Raw genomic sequence first — 27,349 nt, 5'->3', positions numbered from 1 at the left:
CAGGGGCCGGTTTAGCTCAGACAGCTGGATAGCTGGTTAGAGATTCAGAGCGACGCCAACAGCGTGGGTTCAATTCCCGTACTGGCTGAGGTTATTCATGAAGGCCCACTTTCTCAACCTTGCCCCTCGCCTGAGGTGTGGTGATTAAATCATCACCAGAAGCTCCCCCCGCAAAGGGGAAAGCAGACTATGGTCATCTGGGACTATGGCCACTTTGCTAAAGATACAAATGGGGAATGGATAAAGGTTGTAATGTCTCTCTGTCTGGGACATGAAAGGTTCTGTTGCTCAAATTAAATTGTACCTGAACAAGAATTGAAGAAAAATGAAATTAAAATCGCTTATTGTCACGAGTAGGCTTCAAATGAAGTTACTGTGAAAAGCCCCTAGTCATTCCGGCGCCTGTGGGGTGGCTGTTACGGGAATCGAACCACGCTGCTGGCCTGCTTGGTCTGATTTCAAAGCCAGCGATTTAGCTGTGTGCTAAACAGCCCCTATATACCCTGGGAGGGTATATATTGGGTGGAATGAGTGTTAGATGACTTTTGGGAAGGAGAGAGGATAGAATGTTAATTGAAACTAGAATTGTCTGTTTTGAATGTCTATCCTGTACTGACAGTGATGATTGTGTGAACTCCTTTTACAGGAGTGTGATCCTCAGAAGGTGAGGATTTACAGACTGAAATCTCAAAGCAAACTTCACGTCAACATCCGACAGCGTCGCTCAATTCATTGGGACTGGAATATCATCGGCCTTTAAATCTAGAAAGAGAAATGTTTGTCTGTTCTGTCTGCTTCAGAATGCTTTAAACATCAGTAAGAAGTCTTACAACACCAGGTTAAAGTCCAACAGGTTTGTAAGACTTCTTACTGTGCTCACCCCAGGCCAACGCCGGCATCTCCACATCATGGTTAAACATCAGTGTGACTGGAAAAGCACTGAGACACACACACCCGAGTGAGAGTGTTCCAGAGCACTGACTGTGGAAAGAGCTCTAACCAGTTACACAGCCTGAAAAAACATCGCACCATTCACAGTGGGAATAGACCGTACACGTGTTCTGTGTAAGGACGAGGCCTCAACTGTGCGGTGAACCTGGAGAGACACAAGGACACCCGCACCATGAAGAAACCGTGGAAATGTGGGGACTGTGGGAAGGGATTCAGAGTCCCGTCACTACTGGAAGCTCATCGACGCATTCACACTGGGGAGAGGCCGTTCACCTGCTCTCGGTGTGGGAAGGGATTCACTCAGTTATCCACCCTGCAGAAACACCAGCGAATTCACACTGGGGAGAGGCCATTCACCTGCTCTCCCTGTGGAAAGGGATTCACTCAGTTATCCACCATGCGGACACACCAGCGAGTTCACACCAAGAGGTCGTTCACCTGCACTGAGTGTGGGAAGGGTTTCGCTCAGTTATCCAGCCTGCAGAAACACCAGGGAACTCATATTGAGGGAAAGCCGTTCACTTGTTCCGAATGTGGGAAGGGATTCACTCGGTCATCTAACCTGCAGATACACAAGCGCGACCACACCGGCAAGAGGCCATTTACCTGCTCTGAGTGTGGGAAGGGATTCCTCCAGTTGTATAACCTGCGGAGACACCAACAAGTCCACACTGGGGAGAGGCCATTCACCTGCTCTGTGTGTGGGACAGGATTCGCTCGGTTGTGCAACCTGCAGACACACCAGCGAGTCCACACCGGGGAGAGGCCATTCACCTGCTCCCAGTGTGAGAAGGGATTCAGTGAGTTATCCAACCTGCGGGTACACCTGCGAGTCCACAGTGGGGAGAAGCCGTTCACCTGCTCAGACTGTGGGAAGAAATTTTCTAAGTCATCCAACCTGGTGACACACCAGCGAGTTCACACCAAGGAGAGGCCATTCAGCTGTTCTGTGTGTGGGAAAAGATTCAGCGATTCATCCTCCCGGCTGTCACACCAGCGAATTCACAGTAAGGAGAAGCCGTTCACCTGCTCCGAGTGTGGGAAGGGATTCACTCGGTCAACCTTCCTGCTCAAACACCAGCAGGTTCATATCAGGAAGGGGCTGTGATACGAACGATCCCTTATTTTATCTTCAAATAAGAGTCACAGGCCTTGTTGTTTGGAGGAGTCGAAAAATACAACTTTATTTGTGAATCATTCACCATGATTCTCTTCAATAGAAAAACTAAATCAAAACTTTGATCAAATAATACATCATGACATAATAAAGAGAGTTAGAAAATCAATACATTGGTTCAGAATTTCTTCAAGCATAAGTTCAGAACAAAGCTTTAATCATGAAGACTTATTCTTAATGAAATTCTGATCAATGGTCTAATCCCTCATTTACTCTCATTGGTTTCTAATTCTCAGCTGCAGCTTCCTGATTTATTCAAATATCTGTCTATCACTGAGAAAATGATTTGTTATCCAAGCATTTGTCAATTCTTAAGATTTATTCATCTCAATCAAATTGATGAAATGTCTATGTGCCCCCGCCACGTGTACCAATCCTACAAATATACGGTGCTTGCATTAACCTTGCTGTTGCTGCCGCTGTGATACATTTGTATTACCAAATGTTGCTGTTGCTAAGGCTTTGATACATTTTCATTGCAGAATGTATTAAGGAACAATGGTTTATTAATGAAAAGGGGCTTCATTGCTTCTTTTCATGAAACAATGTCAGATTCCTGCATCGCAGTTCTTATTTATTATTTAAAACAATGACTGTCTTGACGTCCGGTGGCGAGGGCGCGCATGGCGGCCGCAGCGCGATGATCTCCTGCCCGTGGCCGCGATTCGCATCGTTTTCGGGGATTTCCCCGAACATTAACGCACCCCCCGACTACTGTCGGCCTTTGGGGCCGTCGTGAGCAGCCCGGTTTGAAAACCGGTGAAGAACCCCGCGTGGGTGTTGGGGTGGCGGGGGCTGAGGTCCTGGGCCCAGCGCGGCGTCTGGGCCAGAGCAGCGGGGGCGGAGCTACAAGGAGGCCGAGGAGGCAGGCCCGAGTCCAGGACACCATGTAAGAGTGGTGTCCCACAACCGATGGCTCCCACCTGGGAGGAAGAAAGAAGGCTGGAACCTGGTCCCAGGGGAGCTCTGGATGAGCACAGAGGAGAGAGGAAGAGAGCTGCAAGACTTAAAGAAATTTTAAAGAAGTTTGGTGAAATTTTTTTTTTCCTCCCCTTTGTCTTTTTAAAAAAAAGAATAATTCAGATTGATGAAGGACAGAAGGGTGGAGGGAGAGAAAGGAGAAGAGATAGAATGTAAAAAACAATAAGCCGCTAAAAGATGCTAAAAGCAGCGTCGAAGAAAGGAGGAAACTCGGGGTCGCCGCCGAAGGAGAAGAGGAATAAAAGCGGTGACAGGATGACGGAAGCCGAACTGCAAAGCAGGGCCGCACTATTTACGATGGAGAAGATGGCCGAGGTGATGGCGGGGCAGCTGGAAAAACAGTTTGCGAGGCACATGGAGGCCTGGAAAAAGGAGACTGTGGCCGCATTGAAGTTGATGGTGGAGGAAGCAATCGCCCCGGTGGAGGTGGCGGTGGCAAAGGCATTGGCCGAGGTGAGAGAGCAGGGCGAGAAGGTGAGGAGGAAGCCGTGTCACGGCACAGCGACCAGGTCACCTCAATGGGAGATGAGTTGCGGAGGGCTGTGGAGATTAATAGAGGTCTCCGAGCAAAGCTGGAAGACTTGGAAAACCGCTCAAGGCGGCATAATTTGCGAATTGTGGGCTTGCCCGAAGGGACCGAGGGCCCAAGGCCAACACAATACTTCGCTAAGAAGTTGGCGGAGCTGATGGGGGAGGGTGAGAGCCCCTCCCAGTACGAGCTAGACCGAGCCCATCGGCCATTAAGGTCGAAGCCCAAAGTGAACGAGCCGCCAAGGGCAGGAATTATCTGCTTCCATAAGTTTTGCATGAAGGAGAAGGTATTAAACTGGGCGAAGCAGAAGCGGGAGGTACTATGGGATGGTGCTGCGGTCCGGATCTACCAGGACTTGATGGTGGAGTTGGCAAAAAGACGAGCAGCATTTGGGCGAGTGAAGGTGACGTTGTACAAGAAGGGGGTACTGTTAGGTATGGTGTATGGTATGTGGCTGAGGCGTTTGTGAAGGCAGAAGGCTTGGGACGGACATGAAGAGCGGAGCTGGAAGAGAGACTGTGGACTGTGTTTGAACAGCCGGAAAATGCATAAATGTTATAACTTTCTTTTTACGGATTTGTATTGTAATCTACTTCTCTTTGCGTTGTTATAGAGTTTAAGTTAATGGTGGGTTAATGGGCGCTCTGTGTTGCGATGGTTCAATGTTATGTTAGTGAATTGTCGGGGTTGATTTGTTGGGTTTGTTTTTTTTTCTCTGGGACTGGGTGGAAGGGGAGGATATGTCTTGGCGGGGTATGTCTTACCTAGCTAAAGTCAGTTGGCTAGTGAACGGAGGTGAGAGGAGAGGAGGGCTGCGGACATTGGAGCCTGGATAGCAGGTGTCAATGGGCCTACGAGGTGAGCGGGAGGGGGGAAGGGATGCATGCTGGGGGATGTTGTTTCAGGGGGAAATGTAGGGGGGTTTTCGGGAGGGGGGAGGGGTTCGATGTTAACAATGGACAGGGACGGGGCAGGCTTATGGAGCAGGACCCAGCGGTGTGTTGATGGTGGATAAGAAGGTGGGGGGGGGGGTTTGAGAGATCCCCAGAAAGGATGGATTAAGACTCGAAAAGATTTGTTTCCCCGGGGTCGATTTTCAGGATTGAGGGAGCTGGAAGCGAAGTATGGGCTGGAGCAGGGAGAATTGTGTGCCCTGGCGTGGCGGGGGGGGGGACCTGTTGGAATACTTGACCCTTAAGAAGGTCAAACTTGAACTGTGGGGAAGCTCGGAGGGGTTCTACAAGTCATGGGCACTATTTATAATGCACCTTCAAGAACTGGATAACATCGAACATTAGTTGGGGGGGGGGGAAGGGGGCTGAGTATGTTGAAGATGGCTATGGGTAATCCCTGATTCCCTTTTTTTCTCTTTGTCATTTGTTTATGTTAACATGCGGGCTGATGTGTGGGTATGGTGGGAGGGTGGGATCGTTGTTACTGTTATGGGATTTGAGATATTTATGGGATTTGAGATATTTGTTGTTGGTTATTGATTGTTGTTGGGTGTAAATTCGGGAGAAAAATTGTGAGAAAGGAGGAGAATAAAAATATTTTTAAAAAAACAATGACTGTCTTTCCACATTAGCCTTGTGGATATTCCATTCTCTGTCTGCGCTGAATTAAGAAATGTGCTGCATCAATTCTTAAAGGCACCAATAAATCAGTGAATCAATAAATCAGTAAATATCTGGCCGTTCATCTGCTGTGTGTGTGATAGATCTGTACTTTGGTCGATATATCTTATGTGTTGCCGCACGATATATCACCCGACAGAACTTAAAACTGAGCTTCATGTGTGAGGTAAATTTTAGTTTTATTCAGTCAGTTTTCAGATGTCTCTTGATCAGGTCAGTTTGCTTGCAAATACAGAGTTTTAAAAGTTTGTTTTGTCCAAGCAAGTACAGATGACTGAGTTAAATTCAATACAGATTACAGCTCTTGATGTTTCCTTCAAGTTAAAATACACGATACAGAGAAGTTGTAAATAGTTGTAAATAGACAACATGGCAGCTTTCAGAGCAAAGCGCAGGAAATAGTTAAAGACCGACATAAGTTGATTCCGGAATAATTTGCTCAAAATGGGCACCTATTTTTAAGGTATTTGCTATTGCTAATGTTCTGGCCCCTTTCTGTCTGTGATTGGGTCATAATAATTATAGTTCATTTTATTCAACAGAAATGGACGTCCCTGACATTTTTAGTATGGGGTGACTGTAACATCTCGTTCCCACCACACGTTATCAGTTCTCATGACCACGGAACGAGGAACTTTGCCCAGATTCACAAACAAAACAATGAGTGTGTCTGCGGTTTTAATCTAACCATTCTCATGCTATTCTGCTGTTTTCACTGCCTCTCTGTTTGAACTCTGTGACCTTAGTGAACCATTTCGATCCTGAATCACTTTATAAAGCCATTCTGATTTTGAACCATTTCTTCCTTTTAAACTTATTATATATTAAAACTAGATTTCTATCAGTGTGGAAAGGGTTTTCCCTGTTATCCACCCTGCGCAGCTACCAGTGAGTTCACGAGTGATGACAGGAGTTGGACCCGGCTGTTATTGCTGCTGTTAATCACACCCAGGACTGAACCATGTTCATTCTGACATTTGGTGAAGTAGGAGGGTCAGAGGGTTTCTCTCTGCTGGACTCAGTGGGGGGGGGGGCTGAGGAGATTTACGAGAATGGCACCAGGAATGAGGGACTGCAGTTCGTTGGAGAGACTGGAGCTGCTGAAATTGTTATCTTCAGACCATAGAGTCATTTGGGAAGAGAGGGAGGCCATTCAACCCATTGCTCCCATGCTGGCTCTCTGTGGAGCAAATGGTCAGTCCCATTTCCCTCAAGTGCCCATCCAAATTTCATTTTGAAATAGTTCAGGGTGTCTGCTTCCACCATCCTCATGGGCAGCGAGTTCCAGGTCATTACCATTCACTCTGCACCTCCCCCCACACCCGCCCTTAAATGTGTGTCCTTCATCCTTGTCCCATCAGCTAATGGGAGCAGCATTTCTTTGTCTTGTCCACCTATATCCAATCTCCCCTCAACCTCCTTCGCTCCAAAGTGAACAATCCCGGCTTCACCATCTGAGCCTTGTGGTTAAAATCCCTCCTCCGTAGAAGCACCGAACCATCGAAACATTACAGCCCAGAAAGAGATCATTCTAGTGGTTTAGCACAGGGCTAAATCGCTGGCTTTTAAAGCAGACCAAGGCAGGCCAGCAGCACGGTTCATTTCCCGTACCAGCCTCCCCGAACAGGTGCCGGAATGTGGCGACGAGGGGCTTTTCACAGTAACTTCATTTGAAGCCTACTTGTGACACAAAGCATTTTTCATTTCATTCGGTCCATCTTGTCCATACCAGCCCGAGGAAACCCAGGTGCCCTTTCTAATCCCTGCTTCCTGCATCTGGCCCATAGCCCTGTAGCTTATACCCCTGGACCTCAAACAGCAATGAGTCAGAGTACAGGAGGGAGATAGAAAACTTAGTAGCATAGTGCGACATCAACAATCTCTCCCTCAGTGTCAGCAAAACTAAGGAGCTGGTCATCAACTTCAGGAAGGGAAGTATCGTCCACACCCCTGTCTGCATCAATGGTGACGAGGTGGAGATGTTTGACAGCTTCAGATTCCGAGGTGTGCAAATCATCAACAATCTGTCCTGGTCCATGCACGTTGACGTTACAACCAAGAAAACACAACAGCGCGTATCCGTCCTCGGAAAGGTAAGGAAACTCGGCCTGTCCACATTGACTCTGACCAATTTTTACAGATGCACCTCTGGTTGCATCACAGCCTGACATTGCAACTGCTCGGCCCAAAACCATGAGAAACTAAGAGAATCTTGTAATCAGCTGTGCACAAGGGTCACGTTTAAAATTATCAAGCATATCATATGGAAGCAAGGTTGCATTTTGACATATGACAGTTTAAAATTATGATGCAGATCATGTTTTGTAAGACGCAGTTACATTTCTATGTAAATGTATAACAGTTCCAGAGGAAGGGGGATGTGTTGATATGCCTGTGCACAGTTCTGTACATAGTTAGATATGCAACCTCCAACCAGCTGGTGGTGATAGAGATCCATCATGTGACTCGAGACACCCGCCAGTTGGCAGTGAGGAGGACAAGAAGATGGTCACACTTAGAGTAGCTGCAGGAGAATTCACTGAATTTGTTTATTAGTCATTGTCTGAATTGTAGTTTGTTATTTTCCTGTCCACGTGTTTGTTGGTAAATCACCTTTCCAGTGAAAGAACCAGATGTTCTGTGTCCATCGTTACCACGGCCACAACACAGAACACAACAACTTTTAGTTTGAGAATTGGTTTTCTTTAAATGTAAGATAAATGGAAATTCTGGATTTGATGAAAACACCCTCAGGGAATCCACAATCACAAGGTGTGGCCCATGTTGACTGAAGAAGTCAAAGCTGGAAAGGTAAGATCTGTAAAAGGGCAGCTGGGCTCTTTTAGCTGGAGACCTGGAGACATCGGGTCTGACAATTACTGTCCTGTCTTTGTTACAGAGGTGAATTCTTCATGCAGACCTCAGGGTCAGGTTTGGTTTTGAAGCTGAAAGTCGATTAATTTGAACATCTGTTGGACATCCCAACGTGTCTGTGTTGCCATGGGGATAAGTGATTCAGGGTGGAGGCATGGTTGGAATTAAGGGTGTTTCTCACAGACAGCAGGCAGTCTGCAGTTAGCGTGGAATCAGTCAGCTGCGGGAGCAGGAGCTAGGAACCAGCTGTGGGACCCAGGAGCTGTGAACCAGCTGAGGGACCCGGAGCTGTGAATCAGCTGTGGGAGCAGGAGCTGGGAACCGGCTGCGGGAGCAGTGAGCTGTGAACCAGCTGTGGGAGCAGGAGCTGGGAACCAGCTGTGGGACCCAGGAGCTGTGAACCGGCTGTGGGAGCAGGAGCTGTGAACCAGCTGTGGGAGCAGGAGCTGTGAACCGGCTGCGGGAGCAGGAGCTGTGAACCAGCTGTGGGAGCAGGAGCTGGGAACCAGCTGTGGGAGCAGGAACTGGGAACCGGCTGTGGGAGCAGGAGCTGTGAACCAGCTGTGGGACCCAGGAGCTGTGAGCCGGCTGTGGGAGCAGGAGCTGTGGGACCAGCTGTGGGAGCAGGAGCTGGGAACCAGCTGTGGGAGCAGGAGCTGTGAACCAGCTGTGGGAGCAGGAGCTGGGAACCAGCTGTGGGAGCAGGAGCTGTGAACCAGCTGTGGGAGCAGGAGCTGTGAACCAGCTGTGGGAGCAGGAGCTGGGAACCAGCTGTGGGAGCAGGAGCTGTGAACCAGCTGTGGGAGCAGGAGCTGGGAACCAGCTGTGGGACCAGGAGCTGTGAACCAGCTGAGGGACCCGGAGCTGTGAATCAGCTGTGGGAGCAGGAGCTGGGAACCGGCTGCGGGAGCAGTGAGCTGTGAACCAGCTGTGGGAGCAGGAGCTGGGAACCAGCTGTGGGACCCAGGAGCTGTGAACCGGCTGTGGGAGCAGGAGCTGTGAACCAGCTGTGGGAGCAGGAGCTGGGAACCAGCTGTGGGAGCAGGAGCTGGGAACCAGCTGTGGGAGCAGGAGCTGGGAACCAGCTGTGGGAGCAGAAGCTGTGGGACCAGCTGTGGGAGCAGGAGCTGGGAACCAGCTGTGGGAGCAGGAGCTGTGAACCAGCTGTGGGAGCAGGAGCTGGGAACCAGCTGTGGGAGCAGGAGCTGTGAACCAGCTGTGGGAGCAGGAGCTGGGAACCAGCTGTGGGAGCAGGAGCTGTGAACCAGCTGTGGGAGCAGGAGCTGGGAACCAGCTGTGGGAGCAGGAGCTGTGAACCAGCTGTGGGAGCAGGAGCTGTGAACCAGCTGTGGGAGCAGGAGCTGTGAACCAGCTGTGGGAGCAGGAGCTGGGAACCAGCTGTGGGACCAGGAGCTGTGAACCGGCTGTGGGAGCAGGAGCTGGGAACCAGCTGTGGGAGCAGGAGCTGTGAACCAGCTGTGGGAGCAGGAGCTGGGAACCGGCTGTGGGAGCAGGAGCTGTGAACCAGCTGCGGGAGCAGGAGCTGTGAACCAGCTGTGGGAGCAGGAGCTGGGAACCAGCTGTGGGAGCAGGAGCTGTGAACCGGCTGTGGGAGCAGGAGCTGGGAACCAGCTGTGGGAGCAGGAGCCTAGAGGGCCCTGAGGAAGTAGGGGTCTTAGAACATAGAACAGTTTTTGTTCGATTTTTTTAACAGTACAGCACAGAACAGGCCCTTCGGCCCTCGATGTTGTGCCGAGCATTGTATTCATTCAAAGCCTCTCCTATTTCTTCTGACTCTATGCACAAGTTCCCACTACTGTCCTTGACAGGCCCTATCCTCACCCTGGACATTCTTTTATTGATCACATTAGAGTAAAAAGCCTTGGGGGTTTTCCTTGTCCAACCCGCCAAGGACTTCTCATGCCCCCTCCTTGCTCTCCTTAGCCCTGTTTTATAGCTCATTCCTGGCTACCTTGAAACCCTCAGCTCACTGGGCTAAATCGCTGGCTTTGAAAGCAGACCAAGGCAAGCCAGCAGCACGGTTCAATTCCCGTAACAGCCTCCCTGAACAGGCACCGAAATGTGGCGACTAGGGGCTTTTCACAGTAACTTCATTTGAAGCCTACTTGTGACAATAAGCGATTTTCATTGAATTTCATTTCATTTCAAGCGACACAACTGAACCTTGTTTTCTCATCCTTACATACTCTTCCTTTTTTCCTCTTGACAAGACATTCAACCTCTTTTGTGAACCATGGTTCCCTCACACGGCCATTTCCTCCCTGCCTGACAGGGACATACCTATCAAGGACACGCAGTATTTGTTCCTTGAACAAGCTCCACTTTTCATTTGTGCCTTTCCCTGACAGTTTCTGTTCCCATCTTATGCTCCCTAATTCTTGCCTAATCACATCTTAATTATTCCTCCCCCCAATTATAAACCTTGCCCTGTCGTATGGCAGGCTGTTCTGGGGAGATTTGCATACCTGCAGTGTGGTCAGCGTAATTTGAAGGTGTACCTGTGCAAGAGACACCAGGTGTTCAAGTGAAGGAAAGCATCCAGCAGAGGGCAGCAGAGCGGGGCTACTGATTGGCTGTTCTGGGGAGATTTGCATTCCTGCAGTGCGGTCAGCGTAATTTGAAGGTGGTTTGTGGAGGGGCTGTTGTCAAGTGACTCACTTTGGAGCATCCGCGATGCTGAGGAGGTCATGGATAGCACGTTCAGTGAGTTGGTCATACCGCAGATTAGGATTGGTGAGGGAGACAGGGAATGGGTGACCAAAAGGCAGAGAAAGAGCAGGAAGGCAGTGCAGGTGTCCCCTGCGGTCATCTCCCTCCAAAACAGGTATACTGTTTTGGATACTGTTGGGGGAGATGACTCACCAGGGGAAGGCAGTAGTAGCCAGGCTCATGGCACCATGGCTGGCTCTGCTGCACAGAAGGGCGGGAAAATGACTGGCAGGGCTATAGTCAGGGGATTCAATTGTAAGGGGAGTAGACAGGCATTTCTGTGGTCGAAAACAAGACTCCCAAGTGGTATGTTGCCTCCTGGGTGCACGGGTCAGGGATATCTCAGATCGTCTGCAGGACATACTAAAGGGGGAGGGTGAACAGCCAGTTGTCGTGATGCCTATAGGCACCAACGATATAGGTAAAAAACGGGATGAGGTCCTACAATCAGAATGTAGAGAGTTAGGAGTTAAGTTAAAAAGTAGGACCTCAAAGGTAGTAATCTCAGGATTGCTACCAGTGCCACGAAACAGTCAGAGTAGAAATTTAAGAATAGTCTGAATGAATACGTGGCTTGAGAGATGGTGCAGGAGGGAGGGGTTCAAATTTTTGGGACATTGGAACCGGTTCTGGGGGCGATGGGGCCATTACAAATTGGATGGTCTACACCTGGGCAGGACTGGAACCAATGTCCTAGGGGGTGCTTTTGCTAACACTGTTGGGGAGGTTTTAAACTAATGTGGCAGGGGGATGGGAACTAGATTAGGAAGTTAGAGGGAGTAAAGAGGCAGCAACTAAAGCCAGTAAGGTACTGGATAATAAACTCAATGTGACTAAGGGGAAGAGTAGACAGGGAAAAGATGATGAACGCAAAGGGACAGGTGGTCTGAGGTGCACTTGTTTTAATGCGAGAATAGCAGGTAAGGCAGATGAACTTAGGGCTTGGATTAGTACCTGGGAATATGATGTTATTGGTATTACTGAGACTTGGTTGAGAGATGGGCAAGTTCGCAACTAAATATCCCAGGGTATAGATGCTTCAGGAGGGGTAGAGAGGGAGGTAAAAGGGGTGGAGGAGTTGCATTACTGGTCAGAGATGATATCACAGCTGTGATTAAGGAGGGCACGATGGAGGATTCGAGCACTGAGGCAATATGGATAGAGCTAAGAAATAGGAAGGGTGCAGTAACATTGTTGGGACTTTACTATAGGCCTCCCAAAAGCTAGCGTGAAGTAGAGGTACAAATATGCAGACAGATTATAGAACAATGTAGGAGCAATAGGGTGGTTGTGATGGGAGATTTTAACTTCCCCAACATTGAATGGGACCCAGGTAGTGTTGGAGGCATAGATGGAGCAGAATTTTTAAGGAACATCCAGGAGAGTTTTTTTAGAGCAGTATGTAAATAATCCAACTCGGGAAGGGGCCATACTGGACCAGGTATTGGGGAATGATCCCGGCCAGGTGGTTGACGTTTCAGTCCCCGATTACTTTGGGAATAGCGATCACAATTCCGTAAGTTTTAAAATACTCATGGACAAAGATGAGAGTGGTCCTAAAGGAAGTGTGCTAAATTGGGGAAAGGCCAACTGTAACAAAATTCGGCAGGAGCTCGGGAATGTGGATTGTGAGCAGCTGTTTAAGGGAAAATCCACATTTGAAATGTGGGAGTCTTTTAAGGAAAGGTTGATTAGAGTGCAGGACAGACATGTCCTGTGAAAATGAGAGATAGAAATGGCAAGATTAGGGAACCATGGATGATGGGTGCAATTGTGAGACTAGCTAAGATGAAAAAGGAAGCATACATAAGATCGAGGTGACTCAAAACTGATGAAGCTTTGGAGGAATATCGGGAAAGTAGGACAAATCTCAAACGTGCAATAAAGAGGGCTAAAAGGGGTCATGAAATATCTTTGGCTAACAGGGTTAAGGAAAATCCCAAATCCTTTTATACGTAAATAAGGAGCAAGAGGGTAACTAGAGAAAGGATTGGTCCACTCAAAGACAAAAGAGGGAATTTATGCGTGGTCAGAGGAAATGAGTGAGCTTCTTAATGAGTACTTTGCATCGGTATTCACCAAGGAGAGGGACATGATGGATGTTGAGGCTAGAGATGGATGTTTAAATACTCTAGGTCATGTCGGCATAAGGAAGGGGGAGGTTTTTGGTATTCTAAAAGGCATTAAGGTGGACACGTCCCCAGGACCGGATGGGATCTATCCCAGGTTACTGAGGGAAGCGAGGGACGAAATAGCTGGGGCCTTAACAGATATCTTTGCAGCATCCTTGAGCACGGGTGAGGTCCCGGAGGACTGGAGAATTGTTAATGTTGTCCCTTTGTTTAAGAAGGGTAGAAGGGCTAACCCAGGGAATTATAGACCTGTGAGCTTGACGTCAGTGGTAGGCAAACTGTTGGAGAAGATACTGAGGGATAGGATCTATTCACATCTGGAAGAAAATAGACTTATCAGTGATAGGCAGCATGGTTTTGTGCAGGGAAGGTCATGTCTTACAAACCTAATAGAATTCTTTGAGGAAGTGACAAAGTTAATTGATGAGGGAAGGGCTGTAGATGTCATATACATGGACTTCAGTAAAGCATTTGATAAAGTTTCCCATGGCAGGTTGATGGAAAAAGTGAAGTCGTATGGGGTCCTGGCTAGATGGATAAAGAACTGGTTGGGCAACATGAGACAGAGAGTAGTGGTGGAAGGGAGTATCTCAAAATGGAGAAAGGTGACTAGTGGTGTTCCACAGGGATCCGTGCTTGGACCATTGTTGTTTGTGATATACATAAATGATCTGGACAAAGGTATAAATGGTCTGATGAGCAAGTTTGCAGATGATACTAAGATTGGTGGAGTTGCAGATAGCGAGGAGGACTGTCAGAGAATACAACAAAATATAGATAGATTGGAGAGTTGGGCAGAGAAATGGCAGATGGAGTTCAATCCAGGCAAATGCGAGGTGATGCATTTTGGAAGATCTAATTCAAGAGCGGACTATACGATCAATGGAAGAGTCCTGGGGAAAATTGATGTACAGAGAGATCTGGGAGTTCAGGTCCATTGTACCCTGAAGTTGGCAATGCAGGTCGATAGAGTGGTCAAGAAGGCATACAGCGTGCTTGCCTTCATCGGACGGGGTATTGAGTACAAGAGTCGGCAGATCATGTTACAGTTGTATATGACTTTGGTTAGGCCACATTTGCAATACTGCATGCAGTTCTGGTCGCCATATTACCAGAAAGGTGTGGATGCTTTAGAGTGGGTGCAGAGGAGGTTCACCAGCATGTTGCCTGGTATGGCGGGTGTTAGCTATGAAGAAAGGTGAGTAGATTAGGATTGTTTTCATTGGAAAGACGAAGGTTGAGGGGAGACCTGATTGAGGTCTACAAAATTCTGAGAGGTATGGACAGGGTGGATAGCAACAAGCTTTTTCCAAGAGTGGGGGTTTCAATTACAAGGGGTCACGATTTCAAGGTGAGAGGGGGAAAGTTTAAGGGAGATGTGCGTGGAAGGTTTTTACGCAGAGGGTGGTGGGTACCTGGAATGCTTTGCCAGCGGAGGTGGTCGAGGCGGGCACGATAGCATCATTTAAGATGTATCTGGACAGATATATGAACAGGCGGGGAACAGAGGGAAGTAGATCCTTGGAAAATAGGAGACAGGTTTAGATAAAGGATCTGGATCGGCGCAGGTTGGGAGGGCCGAATGGCCAGTTCCTGTGCTGTAATTTTCTTTGTTCTTTGTTCTCTCCATTGCAATAGTGAAAGACACCAAATTGTGGTCACTATCTCCAAAGTGCTCTCCCATAAACAAATCTAACACTTGGCCCGTTTCATTACCCAGTACCAAATCCAATGTGGCCTCCCCTCTTGTCGGCCTATCCACATATTGTGTCAGGAAACCCTCCTGCACACACTGTACAAAAACTGCCTCAGCTGAACTGTTCGACCTATGGAGGTTCCAATCAATATTTGGAAAGTTAAAGTCACCCATGACAACTACCCTGAGACCTCCACACCTATCCATAATCTGTTTTGCAATTTCTTCCTCCATATCTCTATTACTATTTGGGGGCCTATAGAAAACTCCTAACAATGCGACCGCTCCTTTCCTATTTCTAACTTCGGCCCACATTACCTCAGTAGTCAGATCCCGTTCGAACTGCCTTTCTGCAGCCGTTAAACTATCCTTGATTTCCAATGCTACTCCTCCACCTCTTTTACCACCTTCCCTACTCTTACTGAAACATCTATACCCCAGAACCTCCAACAACCATTCCTGTCTCTGTTCTAACCATAAGAACATAAGAACATAAGAACTAGGAGCAGGAGTAGGCCATCTGGCCCCTCGAGCCTGCTCCGCCATTCAATGAGATCATGGCTGATCTTTTGTGGACTCATCTCCACTTTCCGGCCCGAACACCATTACCCTTAATCCCTTTATTCTTCAAAAAACTATCTATCTTTACCTTAAAAACATGTAATGAAGGAGCCTCAACTGCTTCACTGGGCAAGGAATTCCATAGATTCACAACCCTTTGGGTGAAGAAGTTCCTCCTAAACTCAGTTCTAAATCTACTTCCCCTTATTTTGAGGCTATGCCCCCTAGTTCTGCTGTCACCCGCCAGTGGAAACAACCTGCCCGCATCTATCCTATCTATTCCCTTCATAATTTTAAATGTTTCTATAAGATCCCCCCTCATCCTTCTAAATTCCAACGAGTACAGTCCCAGTCTACTCAACCTCTCCTCATAATCCAACCCCTTCAGCTCTGGGATTAACCTAGTGAATCTCCTCTGCACACCCTCCAGCGCCAGTACGTCCTTTCTCAAGTAAGGAGACCAAAACTGAACACAATACTCCAGGTGTGGCCGCACTAACACCTTATACAATTGCAACATAACCTCCCTAGTCTTAAACTCCATCCCTCTAGCAATGAAGGACAAAATTCCATTTGCCTTCTTAATCACCTGTTGCACTTGTAAACCAACCTTCTGTGACTCATGCACTAGCACACCCAAGTCTCTCTGAACAGCGGCATGCTTTAATATTTTATCGTTTAAATAATAATCCCGTTTGCTGTTATTCCTACCAAAATGGATAACCTCACATTTGTCAACATTGTATTCCATCTGCCAGACCCGAGCCCATTCACTTAACCTATCCAAATCCCTCTGCAGACTTCCAGTATCCTCTGCACTTTTCGCTTTACCACTCATCTTAGTGTCATCTGCAAACTTGGACACATTGCCCTTGGTCCCCAACTCCAAATCATCAATGTAAATTGTGAACAATTGTGGGCCCAACACGGATCCCTGAGGGACACCACTAGCTACTGATTGCCAACCAGAGAAACACCCATTTATCCCAACTCTTTGCTTTCTATTAATTAACCAATCCTCTATCCATGCTACTACTTTACCCTTAATGCCATGCATCTTTATCTTATGCATGTCTCCGTAATGGCCACAGCATCGTAGTCCCAAGTACCAATCCACGCTCCAAGTTCACCTACCTTATTGTGGATGGTCCTTGCATTGAAGTAAACACACTTCTGTCTGCCGGTACACTCCTGCGACCTTGATACCCTCCTCAGTACCCCACTACTCTCAACACTGGCTTCTGGACTACAGCTCGTTTTCCCAGCCCCCTGACAAATTAGTTTAATCCCCAGCCCCCCCATAAGAGCCGTAGCAAATTTCCCTCCCAGGATATTGGTGCCCCTCTGGTTCAGGTGCAAACCGTCCTGTCTGTACAGGTCCCACCTTCCACAGAATGTGCTCCAATTATCCACGTACCTGAAACCCTCCCTCCTACACCATCCCTGTAGCTTATCTGCACTTTCTCCCTGTTCATCACCTCACTAGCACGTGGCACCGGCAACAAACCAGAGATGACAACACGGTTTGTCCTGGCTCTCAGCTTCCACCCTAGCTCTCTAAATTCCTGATTTAAATCCTCGTCTCTTCTCTTACCTATGTCGTTGGTACCGATGTGTACCACGACTTGTGACTGGTCCCCATCACCCTTAAGGATTCTGTAAACACGGTCCGAGACGTCACAGACCCTGGCACCCGGGAGGCAACATACCATCCGTGAGTCTCTTTTGCTGCCACAGAACCTTCTATCTGTCCCTCTAACTATCGAGAGCCCAATAACTATTGCTCTCCTGCTCTCCCTCCTTCCCTTCTGAGCCACAGGGACGGACTCAGTGCTGGAGATCCGTTCACCATGGCTTACCCCTGATAGGTCGCCCCCCTCAACAGTATCCAAAACGGTATACTTGTTACTGAGGGGAACGACCACAGAGGATCCTGCATTGACTGCTTCCTCCCAGCCCCTCTCACCATCACCCATCTTCTTGTTCCTAATGTTTAAATCCCTCAGGAGGAAGGGAGTGAAGCTCACACTTGGACTGAGGAGTCAACTATTTTCAGGTCTTGAAGGAAAGTTGGAGGGTTGTTCAGTCGAAAGCTGATGGAAGGATCCCCATAAAATCTTGGAGCTTGGGGAATAGCTGGGATACTGAAGAGAATTCAAGTGAATTCTGGAGAGTTTTCACATACCTTCAGGATGGTCGAGGGAACAGAAATGAATGAAGTTTAAAGCTATTGTTACGTATAAGGGGGTGAAGTTAAAAAGTCGAACTGAGGTTACAGCACAAGTATTTCGAAACTACTGTGTTAAGTTTCTATTGCCGGATTTCCAATTTCCTTTTGTTTTAAATAAACAGTTGTCATGTGAGAGAACCTTTTAAGAAATGGGTGTTTTTATCGAATATCTGTAGTGGGTGTCCCTTTAAGAAATGGGTGTTTATTACTGCAGTGATGTCAGAGAGTGGGTGGAGCTGGGCTGTCTGTCAGCTTCACTGCTTTTTGAGCAGGCTGCTATAGAGTGAGGTTTTAGTTTTGTTTTCAGAGAGAAGAGCTACAGTGAAAGCTAGCAGATGTGCATGGATCTCTCTACAAGCTAAAGAATGTTCATTTGAGTGATTTCAAAGGAATAACTGCTCTCAATAATAAATTTAAACCTGATCTCAGTGTTAAAAGGATCTTTTGTCTTCCGGATGTTGTTTGGTAATTTAGTAAGGATTAAATGGTGTTGTATTCTTTGGGGGTTGTATTTGAATTAATGGTTGCGAAGATGTTCAGAACTGTACTTAGTTCTTCGCTTATTAGCAGAACGTGCCCACTGCGTATTCCTATCTAAAAGTATGTTTTTAAAAAGGTTAACTTGAGTTCATGGAGTAAACATTGTTTTGCTTTAAAATGTACTTTTCCATTTCTGCTGTGCCGTGTGCTCCCCACACCACAATCTATTAAAAGTTGTGGGTCAGGTGAACTCCATGATACACTGTGGGGTTCTCTAAACCCTGGCCCACAATACAGTAAAGTTTGTTTTGGGTTTAAAAACATGGAATCTTGTGACATTCTTGCAGTTAATTGGGTGTTCAAATTCCTCTTTAAGCATTAATGGTCCCGAACAATTCACATCAATAATATTTCAAAACAAATCAAAGAAGATAAAAACATGATTTTCCTTGGTTTGCACAAATCATTACATTATAAAACTTTCCTCTTCTCGGATCCCCAATAGTTTCTTAGTTCAAGTATCTCAATCAGATAACTGATGACTAAAAATTGAACTAATTGTTGTCCCATCTAAAGCAGGAGGGCTGTCACCCGGCAAACAGGGTCATTTGGGATTTTTCCCAGAGACCAATTGATCGGGACGATACCCTCCATCCATCTGAAGTGAATTGTGTGCATCAATCATCCCGGCCAGTGCAGTTGACAACTTGCAGTTTGACTGATCAGCTCAGATTTCCTGCAGCATCTCATCGATGACAGTGTGATTCCTTTCAGAGTCCGTAGCTGAAAGGACTTAAGTGCCCCGAGGTGGGATGGATGACTGAATCCTTCCCACAGTGCGATCAGGTGAATGGCTTCTCCCCAGTGTGACATCGTCAATGAGTTTCCAGGCAGATTGGTTCCGGAATACTTTCCCACAATTCCCCAAATTTGCATGGTTTCTCCATTGTGTGGGGATCCATAATTCTCCCCATGATCAACGATGAAGCCTCATCCACACACACAGACACACACACAGCAAATTAATCTGAATGGTATTTATTTGAGCCAGGGTAACTACTTAAAGCTCTTTCCTCAGTCAGTGCACTGGAACACTCCCACTCGATTGTCTTGATGCTGTTCCTTCACATTGATGCTTAATATCATTAGAAACAGACAGAATAGCCAAACATTTATCCTTCTAGATTCAAAGGCCAATGATATGTAGGTTCTCACAATCTGACATTCAATTTTTGATATGTTTGGTGTGAGATTTCTGTCTGTACTCTCCTTCTGATAGCCGATAAAAGGAGTTTACATAAATCATCACTGTCAGTACATAACAGAAATTCAGAACAATTTAGTTTCTGTGGAACATTCCTTCCTCTCTTATTCCCCAAAAGGTGTAAATCTCCATCCCACACACTCTCCCTCCATTCTCACTCTGCTGTATCTAATATTCACCCTCCCAATTCTCCTGAAGGTGCTGATTCAGGCTGATTGACAGATCCCTGACCTCCCCCTTCCCCAGGACTGCGCATGTGCGGCTGAGAGCCCGCCCCCTGACCTTCCGGCTGAGGTGTTGACCAATGGGAAGATTTGGAGAACCGGAAGGACTCTCTTCGTTCAGATCAAACCGCGGACTTCCGGTGTCTGAAAATGGCGCTTCACACAGACTGAAACCTCCTCCTGTCTCCAGCATCTGTGAGTAAAACACTTTCTTTTCTCCCCCTTTCCATTTCTTTTCTCATTCTCACCTTCAATTGGCCACTTGCAGCAACTGAAGGGAAAGGAAGTGAATCCAGGGAGGGTGCAGACTCTGCAAAGCTTGGCCCAGGTCTCTCTCTCTCTTATTGCACAATTGCTTCACAGCGTCAGGGCCCCAGGTTGGATCCCGGCTCTGGGTCACTGTCCGTGTGGAGTTTGCACATTCTCCCCTTGTTTGTGTGGGTTTCGCCCCCACAACCCAAAGATGTAGAAGCTAGGTGGATTGGCGACGCTAAATTGCACCTTAACTGGAAAAAATTAATTGCGTACACTAAATTTATTTTTAAAAAGGAGAAGAGAAATTAATTCAAAGGATGCAGTTGTTGCTCGTTTCATCAGCATTATTTGCCTATTCCTCCAATTCAGAGGGCATTTAAGAGTCAACCACTGTATGGGTCAAGTTAAGAAACACCAAGGGGGTGAAATACATTTGTTGGTGTGGTACACAGACCCTCAAACTGTATTGGTAACGTTGGGAATAGCATTAGACAGGAAATCAGAGATGGATGTGATAAAGGACCATCTGTGATTATGGGTGACTTTAACCTGCATATAGATTGGGTGAGTCAAATTAGTCACTACAATAGAGAACACATTTCTGGAGTCTATACAGGGTGGTTTTCAGGACCAATATGCTGAGGAACCAACAAGGAAACAGCCCATCTTGGACTGGGTGTTGTGCAATGAGAAAGGATTTGTTGGCAATCTAGTTATGAGAGAACCTTTGGGGATGTGTTGGGAGGGTCCTTCGCCTCTCTGATTTATGGCGGTGAATTTTATGAGAGTGGTGGTTGGCATCGCCGCCGGGCGTAGCGGCTTGGTTGGGTGACCTGTACGACTTCCTGCGGTTGGAGACGATAACGTATGAGTTAAGGGGCTCTGCTGAGGGGTTTGAGAAAAGGTGGGGGATGTTTGTGACTGTATTTGAGGAGCTGTTCGTCACAGGGTGGGTGGGTGGGGGTGGGGATGGAAAAGGGAAACAATTTGTCCAAACTGTATTGTTGATTGCTGGGAAGTATGTTCCCCGGGCTGTTTATTTGCTCTAACCTGTTTTAATACATGTTTAATAAAATACGTTTAGAAAAACATTTCTATGTATTGCTGTGGCTCTGGGGTCACATGTAGGCCGGACCAGGTAAGGACGGCAGATTTCCTTCCCTAAATGACATGAACGAACCGGTTGGGTTTTTACGACAATCGGCAATGGTTCCATGGTCATCATCAGACTTTTAATTCCAGACTTTTACTGAATTCAAATTGCACCATCTGCTGTGGTGGGATTTGAACCCTGCTCCCCAGAGCATTTACAAAGCATCTGCTGTGACAAAGAGTCATCCAGACTGGAAACGTTAGCTCCCTTCTCTCCCCACAGATATTGTCAGACCTGCTGCGATTGTCCAGTATTTTCTGTTTTTGTTTCAGATTCCAGCATCTGCAGTAATTTGCTGTTATCCCCAGAACATTATCCTGGATCTCTGGATTACTGATCCAGAGATAATACCACTGCACCATGCGCAGTGGCTAGCACTGTGCCGAAGGCCCGGGTTCGATCCTGGCCCCGGGTCACTGTCTGTGTGGAGTTTGCACATTCTCCCCGTGTCTGTGTGGGTCCCACCCGCCTTTTGAAATACTTTGCCTCCCCTTCAGTTATTTAGATTGTCTGTCAGTTCCAGATTTCTCACATCCTCCTCCCACATGGGGTTCAGTATATTGCTCATTATCAGTTCAGTTATATACACAGGGGACAGTTTAGCTCAGACGGCTGGACAGTTGGTTCGAGATGCAGAGCGACGCCAACAGCGTGGGTTCAATTCCCGTACTGGCTGAGGTTATTCATGAAGGCCCACTTTCTCAACCTTGCCCCTCGCCTGAGGTATGCTGATGGTCAGATTAAATCACCACCAGGCAGCTCCCCCCGCAAAGGGGAAAACAGACTATGGTTATCTGGGACTATGGCCACTTTGCTATAGATACAAATGAAGAATGGAAAAAGATTTTAAGGTCTCTCTGTCTGGGACATGTAACAGTGACCATGGATGGAGTGAGTGTTGGATGACTTTTGGGAAGGAGAGAGGATCGAATGCTCATAGAAACTAGAATTGTCTGTTCTGAATGTCTATCCTGTACTGACAGTGATGATTGTGTAAACTCCTTTTACAGGATCTCAGAAGGTGAGGATTTACAGGCAGAAATCTCAAAGCAAACTTCACGTCAACATCTGACAGCGTTGCTCAATTCATCGGGATTGGAATATCATCGGCCTTTAAATCTAGAAGGAGAAATGTTTGTCTGTTCTGTCTGCTTCAGAATGCTTTAAACATCAGTGTGACTGGAAAAGCACCGAGACACACACACCCGAGTGAGAGTGTTCCAGAGCACTGACTGTGGAAAGAGCTCTAACCAGTTACACAGCCTGAAAAAACATCGCACCATTCACAGTGGGGAGAGACCGTACACGTGTTCTGTGTGTGGACGAGACCTCAACTGGGCGGTGAACCTGGAGAGACACAAGGACACCCGCAGCATGGAGAAACCGTGGAAATGTGGAGACTGTGGGAAGGGATTCAGTGCCCCATCACGACTGGAAGCTCATCGACGCAGTCACACTGGGGAGAGGCCATTCACCTGCTCTCGGTGTGGGAAGGGATTCACTCACTTATCCAACCTGCGGACACACCAGCGAGTTCACACTGGGGAGAGGCCATTCACGTGCTCCATGTGTGGGAAGGGATTCGCTTACTTATCCAGCCTGCAGAGACACCAGCGAGTTCACACTGGGGAGAGGCCGTTCACCTGCCCTCAGTGTGATAAGGGATTCACTCACTTGTCCAACCTGCGGAAACATCAGCAAGTTCACACTCGGGAGAGGCCATTCACCTGCTCTGTGTGTGGGAAGGGATTCACTCACTTGTCCAACCTGCAGAAACACCAGCGAGTTCACACTGGGGAGAGGCCATTCACCTGCTCTGTGTGTGAAATGGGATTCATTCGGTTATCCAACTTGCGGGCGCATCAGCGAGTTCACACTGGGGAGAAGCCGTTCACCTGCTCTGTGTGTGACGTGGGATTCATTCGGTTATCCAACCTGCGGGTGCACCAGCGTGTTCACACTGGGGAGAGGCCATTCACCTGCTCTGTGTGTGGGAAGGGATTCGCTCAGTTATCCAACCTGCAGAGACACCAGCGAGTTCACACTGGGGAGAGGCCATTCACCTGCTCTCATTGTGAGAAGAGATTTGCTTTGTTATCCAGCCTGCAGACACACCAGCGAGTTCACACAGGGGAGAGGCCGTTCACCTGCTCTCAGTGTGAAAAGAGATTCACTCAGTCATCTCACCTGCAGGCACACCAGCGAGTTCACACTGGGGAGAGGCCGTTCACCTGCTCTCAGTGTGGGAAGGGATTCACTCGGTCATCTCACCTGCAGATACACGAGCGAATTCACACTGGGGAGAGGCCATTCATCTGGGGAGTGCGGGGAGGGATTCAGCGATTCATCCTCCCGGCTGACACACCAGCGCACTCACAGTAAGGAGAGACCGTTCACCTGCTCCGAGTGTGGGAAGGGATTCACTCGGTCAAGCTTCCTGCTCAAACACCAGCAGGTTCACATCGGGAAGAGGCTGTGAGACGATCTCTTATTTTATCTTCAAATAAGAGTCACAGGTCCAGTTGATTGCAGGTGTCTAAAAATACAACTTTATTTGCTAAACATTCACCTTGATTCTGTTGAATAAAAAAAACTTAATAAAAACGTAGATCCAATAATACATCAAAACATAATGAGTTAAACGAAAACATAAGAAAATATTAGAAAATCAATAGATGGTTTCGAATTTCTTCAAGCATAAGTTGAGAATAAAGCTTTAATCATGAAGCCTTATTCTTAATGAAATTCTGATCAATGGTCTAATCCCTCATTTACTCTCATTGGTTTCTAATTCTCAGCTGCAGCTTCCTGATTTATTCAAATATCTGTCTATCACTTAGAAAATGATTTGTTATCCAAGCACTGGTCATAACTTAAGATTTACTAATCTTCATCATATTAATTAAATGTCTACGTGCCTCCACCACATGTACCAATCCTACAAATATAAGGTGTTTGCGTTAACCTTGCTGTTGCTAAGGCTTTGATACATTTTTGTTGCTAAATGTTGCTGTTGCTAAGGCTTTGATATATTTGTTATGGGCCAGGGTTTAGAGCAGTGTTCTTCAAACTTTTTTTCCAGGGACCCATTTTTACCAAACGGCCAACCTTCGGGACCCAACCCGGCCGATCTGCGCGACCCAACCCAGCCGACCTGCGCGACCCAACCTGGCCGATCTGCGCGACCCAACCCGGCCGATCTGCGCGACCCACGCCAGCCGACCTGCGCGACCCACGCCAGCCGACCTGCGCGACCCACGCCAGCCGACCTGCGCGACCCACGCCAGCCGACCTGCGCGACCCAACCCGGCCGATCTGCGCGACCCAACCCGGCCGATCTGCGCGACCCACGCCAGCCGACCTGCGCGACCCACCATTTTCTCTGACCTTGTTTGCTGCTGACAAAAATGGAGGAAATGGTTTTGGTTCCCTTTGGCCCTCGAACACGCTCCTCTGGTGTCGGAAAGTATGGAGTCTCCATCTGTCCAAAGTTCTGCATTTTATTCCTGTAAGATTTTATGAAATAAAATTCCACCGAACTTGTAAAATAAATAATAAAATAAATGAAAAAAAGAATTAAATGAATAAAATAAATAAATAAAATTAATTAACTCCCCCGAACTTGTAAATCAAAATGCTGCGACCGTTTAAAAAATAAGCAGCCATACTGCGCATGCGCGCCGGTGATCTGACACGCATGCGCAGTGCAGCCGCATTTTCTTTACACGTTTGCGGCCATTTTGAAGGCCGCTTGCAGCCTGCGTTATTAACAGCCGGCTGCTGCGGCTGTTGCACGCAGATTTGCGCAATCTGGAGCGCCGCGACAGACGGCTCCACCGCCCTCCCGGTACCCACCGGGTGGCACCCTGAGTTTGACAATGCCTGGTTTAGAGAACCCCAAAGTTTATCATGGAGTTCACCTGACCCACGACCTTTAATAGATTGTGGCTATGGGGAGCACACGGGCCCATTCTGCAGGTGTGATGCAACAGACATCTACAGTACTTTTAAATTAAAACAATGTTTATTTATGAAACCAGGTCACACTTTATAAACCCACAGTAAACATCTGAACAGCTACCAACACCAATAAATCCCCCAAAGAATACAGTACTCTCTGAGTAACTCTGAGTTAATCTTTCCTTGCAACATCCATAAGACAAAAATAACCCTTTTTACAGAAAGACTTCAGGTTGAATGTCACTGCTGAGAACAGTTACCACTTTGAAATCACCAAATGAACATTCATGAGCTTGCAGACATTCCGACACATCTTGCTGTGACTGCAGCTTCTCCAAATCTAAAACAAAACTAAACACACCCTGTAGCTGCAAGCCCAAAGTGAAAGTCAAAGCAGACAGCCCAGCTCCACCCACACTCTGACATCACTGATAAACACTCAATTCTTAAAGGTACTCTCACATGACACATTTTTATTGCTAAATGTTGCTAAAGCTGTGATACATTTTCATTACAGATTGTGTTGAGGAACAATGGTTTATTATTTACAAGGGCTTTTATGCAACTTTTCATGAAACAATGTAAGATTCCTGCTTAGCAGTTCTTATTTATTATCTGAAACAATGACTATCTTGCCACATTAGCCTTGTGGATATTCCATTCACTGTCTGTGTTCTGAATTAAGAAATGTGCTGCATCAATTCTTAAAGGAACCAATAAATCAGTGAATCAATAAATCAGTAAATATCTAGCAGTTCATTTGCTATGTGTGTGGGAAGGGTTTTCCCTGTTATCCACCCTGCGCAGCTACCAGCGAGTTCACGAGTGATGACAGGGGTTGGACTCGGCTGTTATTGCTGCTGTTAATCACACCCAGGACTGAACCATGTTCATTCTGACACTTGGTGAAGTGGGAGGGTCAGAGGGTTTCTCTCTGCTGGACTCAGTGAGGGGGCTGAGGAGATTTACGAGAACGGCACCAGGAATGAGGGACTTCAGTTAGCTGGAGATACTGGAGCAGCTGAAATTGTTATCTTCAGACCATCGAGTCATTCGGGAAGAGAGGGAGGCCATTCAACCCATTGATCCCATGCAAGCTCTCTGTGGAGCAAACCGGTCAGTCCCATTTCCCTCAAGCACTCTATCCTAAGCTCATTCCCCCAGCTAGGTAAATGGTAAAGTCAACATAGTCCCAGATGACCACAGGCATATCCCCTTTAACTGGGGCCGGGGGGGGGGGGGGGGGGGCTGACTGCTGGTGCTTTAACCTCAGGCAACGATCAAGGTTGACAAGCTCCCACTGACACTAGTGGGGAGAGTGCAGGCAGGAACCCCGATCCCTGATCACGCTTCCTTTTCACTTAGCCCCACCCCCCCTCCATTTATTGTGTGAGTGTGGAAGGGGGCAGCCATCGCAAAACCCCTCTTGCACACGTGTATGTGTGTAAAAATGAAGCAACCACTTTATTTCACCATCCCCCGAGTTTGTTGTGCAAGTTATTGATCGAGGATTTGAACATGTCTAAAGTGAAGGGTTGGAGAAAAATACCCCACCGTTTTTAACAGGAGAAAGACCCCCACCCCCCCCCCCCCACTTCCTGTCCATGACACGTGGGAGATTCAGAGACTTAGAACAGAGTTAGTATTAGAAAATTCCAAAATTGGATAAGCTGTCGACATCAGTCACAAGGAAGCAAATGAAATTATTGAATGGGATGAGGAAAAATTGGGACATTTCGGGGTGGATTCTCCGTTCCCACGGCCGTGTGTTTCTCGGCAGCGTGCCGTTCGCTGGGTGGTGAGATTCTCTGTTCCTGCCGCCTGTCACTGGGATTTCCCATTGAAGCCCCCCCCCCCCCCAACGCCGTGGGGTAACCTGCGGGCGGGGGTGCCCTGCCAGCGGGACAGGTGAATTACAGCGGCTGGAGAATTCTGGCCTTCGAATTGTTTGATGATCAGACCAAATGGGAACATCAAACCTTTCCTCTTGAACATAAAAAGCTTCTGAGTGAGATTCGTAAAGTGGACCAAGGACGGGATTGACCAATGAGCAAACAGATTGTTGGTCATGTGTGGGCAAACAACAAATTCCTTCATTGGTCTTGGAATTTGGTGTGGGAGGGGAAGCTGAGCTGGAAGATTTGCCCAGCTTGAAGTGAGAGGAAGAAACCTCCTGGGGTCCCTACAGTGAGAGGCAGTTAGCCATGTGGCAGGAAGCAGTCAGCTTGGAAAGAGCTGTGAAGAAGCTGTGGGAACTGACTGAGAAAAAGCAGAAGGTCTGTCCAAAGTCAGATCAAGAAGGAAGTGAAACCTTCACAAGCAAAAGATCGAAAGTCAAAGATCCTAACTGAGAAGTTGGGGAGTAAATAAAGTGAATTTCAGAGGGCTGTGGCATATCTTCAGGTTGGTCCCTAAAGAAAGCGAATAAGCTTCAGAAGCTTTTGTGATATAAGGAATCTCTTGGGAAGGGAGTAAAGCGAAAACTGGATTCATCGAATAAAGATATAAACTCAAG

At 47.4% G+C, this 27,349-nt stretch overlaps 1 protein-coding gene and 1 long non-coding RNA gene across 2 annotated transcripts; both read left to right on the top strand.

Annotated features, from left to right (window-relative positions):
• The first annotated feature begins 7,114 nt into the window (after positions 1-7,114).
• LOC119951268 lies at positions 7,115-22,114 on the top strand. Its single transcript, XR_005457569.1, has 3 exons — positions 7,115-7,368; positions 19,441-19,661; positions 21,885-22,114. It is a non-coding gene; the product is annotated as an uncharacterized LOC119951268 (long non-coding RNA).
• A 477-nt stretch (positions 22,115-22,591) lies between these two features.
• LOC119951252 (gastrula zinc finger protein xLCGF3.1-like) lies at positions 22,592-23,985 on the top strand. Its single transcript, XM_038774311.1, has one exon. The coding sequence runs from the start codon at positions 22,702-22,704 to the stop codon at positions 23,254-23,256; it is 555 nt and encodes a 184-aa protein (XP_038630239.1). The 5' UTR covers positions 22,592-22,701; the 3' UTR covers positions 23,257-23,985.
• Positions 23,986-27,349: the final 3,364 nt, after the last annotated feature.

The sequence above is a fragment of the Scyliorhinus canicula genome, chromosome 17 (assembly GCF_902713615.1).
Source record: "Scyliorhinus canicula chromosome 17, sScyCan1.1, whole genome shotgun sequence".
In the NCBI taxonomy this organism is placed as follows: domain Eukaryota; kingdom Metazoa; phylum Chordata; class Chondrichthyes; order Carcharhiniformes; family Scyliorhinidae; genus Scyliorhinus; species Scyliorhinus canicula.
Note: the sequence above shows the minus strand (reverse complement) of the source record. Positions and strands in the feature narration are given on the sequence as shown.

Coding starts and splice junctions, on each gene's coding strand:
- LOC119951252 (XM_038774311.1), top strand. CDS start 22,702: ATGGGATTCATTCGGTTATCCAACTTGCGGGCGCATCAGCGAGTTCAC.